This window comes from Amphimedon queenslandica, unplaced genomic scaffold (assembly GCF_000090795.2).
Source record: "Amphimedon queenslandica unplaced genomic scaffold, v1.1 AMPQUscaffold_8452_Cont19604, whole genome shotgun sequence".
Lineage (NCBI taxonomy): Eukaryota > Metazoa > Porifera > Demospongiae > Haplosclerida > Niphatidae > Amphimedon > Amphimedon queenslandica.
In genome coordinates, this window is record NW_003551271.1 from 1 (window position 1) to 2,567 (window position 2,567).

General features: G+C 35.3%; 1 protein-coding gene across 1 annotated transcript; it reads right to left on the bottom strand.

Annotated features, from left to right (window-relative positions):
• Window positions 1-561: 561 nt before the first annotated feature.
• Window positions 562-2,561, bottom strand: LOC109591322 (uncharacterized). Its single transcript, XM_020007077.1, has 4 exons — window positions 2,361-2,561; window positions 1,660-2,305; window positions 1,443-1,611; window positions 562-1,393 (listed from the first exon to the last, which is right to left on the bottom strand). Exons 1-4 carry the CDS (start codon window positions 2,409-2,411, stop codon window positions 562-564), a joined length of 1,698 nt encoding a protein of 565 aa, XP_019862636.1. The 5' UTR covers window positions 2,412-2,561.
• Window positions 2,562-2,567: the final 6 nt, after the last annotated feature.

A 2,567-nucleotide genomic window follows, 5' to 3' on the forward strand; every position in this document is an offset into this window, starting at 1 on the left:
ATGAGCTCAATCTCACTCTTTTACAGTCACTACAGGCACTTGTACCTACNCTCGGATAATTTTCTAGATTTGGCCTCTCTTCATCCTTTAATGTCACATTACAGTATTGACAAGGATGGACTAGCATCTGAATTATCTGTTGCTACTACTCTTTTAAAAGAAACATCTCCTCTATCCACGTTACACCATGTTTATTCTCATCTTTATCAAGTGAAGGAGTGTTTTCCCCATTTACTACAAGTTCTACAGATTGCCATGACAATTGGTGTTACCTCAGCATCAGCAGAACGTTCTTTCTCCTCTCTAAAGAGACTGAAGACACATCTTCGTTCAACAATGTCACAAGAGCGACTCAACAATGTTTCTTTATTACACATAGAGAGAGATCTCTCAAATAAACTCTGGCACAATCTTGATGACATAGTTCTCAAGTTTGCTGATGCACACAAAAACTCCAGGGTTACACTTAAATAGCATGAATAGGAACAGTATCTTTTCTCCTTAGCAGCCAATATTATTACAATAATTAATCAAAATTATTAAATTTAATTAAAACCACACCTACACACCACACCCATTAATTACATGCCCAGGTAAGACTAATTTCCTGCAACCGCCCATGATAGTAGCATAATACTTTTCACAAGCAAAAGGATAATCATAATCCTTATAGGGCACCAAGCGAACAATTTCACCACAACGCCAACCAGAAGCAATCATCTTTGAAAAGTAATTGGTGACAAAAGTGTCTGCAGAGTGCTGATGATGGGCACAGATAAGAATCTTGTTTGTTCGATCTTGTTGTAATATTTCATATGCAGCACGAGCAAGCAACTGAGTTTTACCAGTTCCAAATGAACCTACAACTAAAACAGGTGCTTTGTTAGTTTCACAGCTCATTATAGACTTAAGTGCTTTAATCTGTGAATATTCTAAATCAACTATATCGCGGACACATGGAATCGGAAGACGAATATTTATGACTAAATGTACATTGCTAAAATCACAAGGATCACTTGGTATTAGGCGACTAAATATAACTTGAGGCAAGTTGTTTAGGACCTGATGAAGGCGATCAAAATATGAATACTTAAAAACAAAGGTAACATTGACATTTGATTGTCGTTTAACTCCAGGATTTGTTTTAAGCCCCAGTAGAAAACAAGGGCTACTTTTATCTTTGGTCTGGAGAATATCTGCTTGTACATCTCCAGTAGACAAATGGAGAATAACTATACCTTCACTTGCCTGCATAGCATAAGCTATTGTATCAGCATCAATTTGTTTGTTCCATATTGTACAAAATAATTTATACTTGTTTTGATACCAGTTAAAGTGCCTGTTAATACATAAATCAATACTTGACAACGTTAATTGATAGAGACCATCACATCTAAATTATCAATCCACAATTTATCTCATTTATATATTCTTCAACATACTTGTCTCTAAGGATCCTCTCGTGTTCATCTTCTTCTCGACACAATAACTGATGAAACTTCTCTTTATAGTTGCTAGGAGTTAATGTAGCAGTTAACAGCTCTTCATCAATAGGGCAATGGCTATGCTTTCTAAAGGAGTACGATGAAATAAACTTCTTCACTGTAGCTGCTAACAGATATTAAAAATTACAAGTTTATTAATTATTTTATCAATTACCTTCAATAGAAGTTTTAGACTTAATACATGTAGATTCCTTCTTTTCTTGTGAGGTTTTTCTAAGCTCCTCATCGACAAATGAGTTTATGCTAACTTTTCTCCGTTTCTGAGTCCCCGAATACTCTGAACTGGCTTGTTTTGAAACTAATGGCACATATTTTGGTGTTTTTAAGGAACATTTTGATGAAGCATCAAGAGATGGCCAATTTTTAAGATACTGTTGCTCTGATGAAGTGGTTGGTAGCTGTTGATTATCTGCAGGTAGTCCTACTTTAGAATCACCAACTCTTCTGTTTTGATGCTTTGTAGTGGTATTTGTGTCCTTACTTCTTTGTGAAAAAGTTGCTTGACTAGATGAAGAGAGCTGAATCTTACTATTAGGGTTTTCATATTGGACTATAATTTCTTGGGAAGCAGGGACTTTACTTGATATTGCTTTTTCTGAGGAAATAGATGACAATTGAGGAGATGCTTGATGTGGCTGTGGTGTTAAAGAGAGAGCATGTGAAGACTGCTGATTGGAGAACAAAGGAACTTTCACTTCAGGAGCACTGTCTGCAAATGAATTATATCTTTCAATTAATCGTTGAAATAAAGAAACATGTAAACCAAACTGCTGTGGAGTTTTACCAAAAACAAAACCAACCTACAATTATACAAAATACTTTAATGCAAACACAATAGTGCAAGTAAATATGTACCTTATAATGTGGATTTCCAGCAATAACAATCTGTGTATTCTCATTTGCCATTAAAAATGGACTGAGAGCTTCAGGTTCACAAGTCTCAGCTCCATCATTGATTAAAATGTGAGTGAAAAAATAAAAATCAAGGTTTCTAGATACGTTCAGTGCTTCATGAAATGTTGTGACTAATAGAAAAGCATTTTCACGCTGATGCTGTGATAA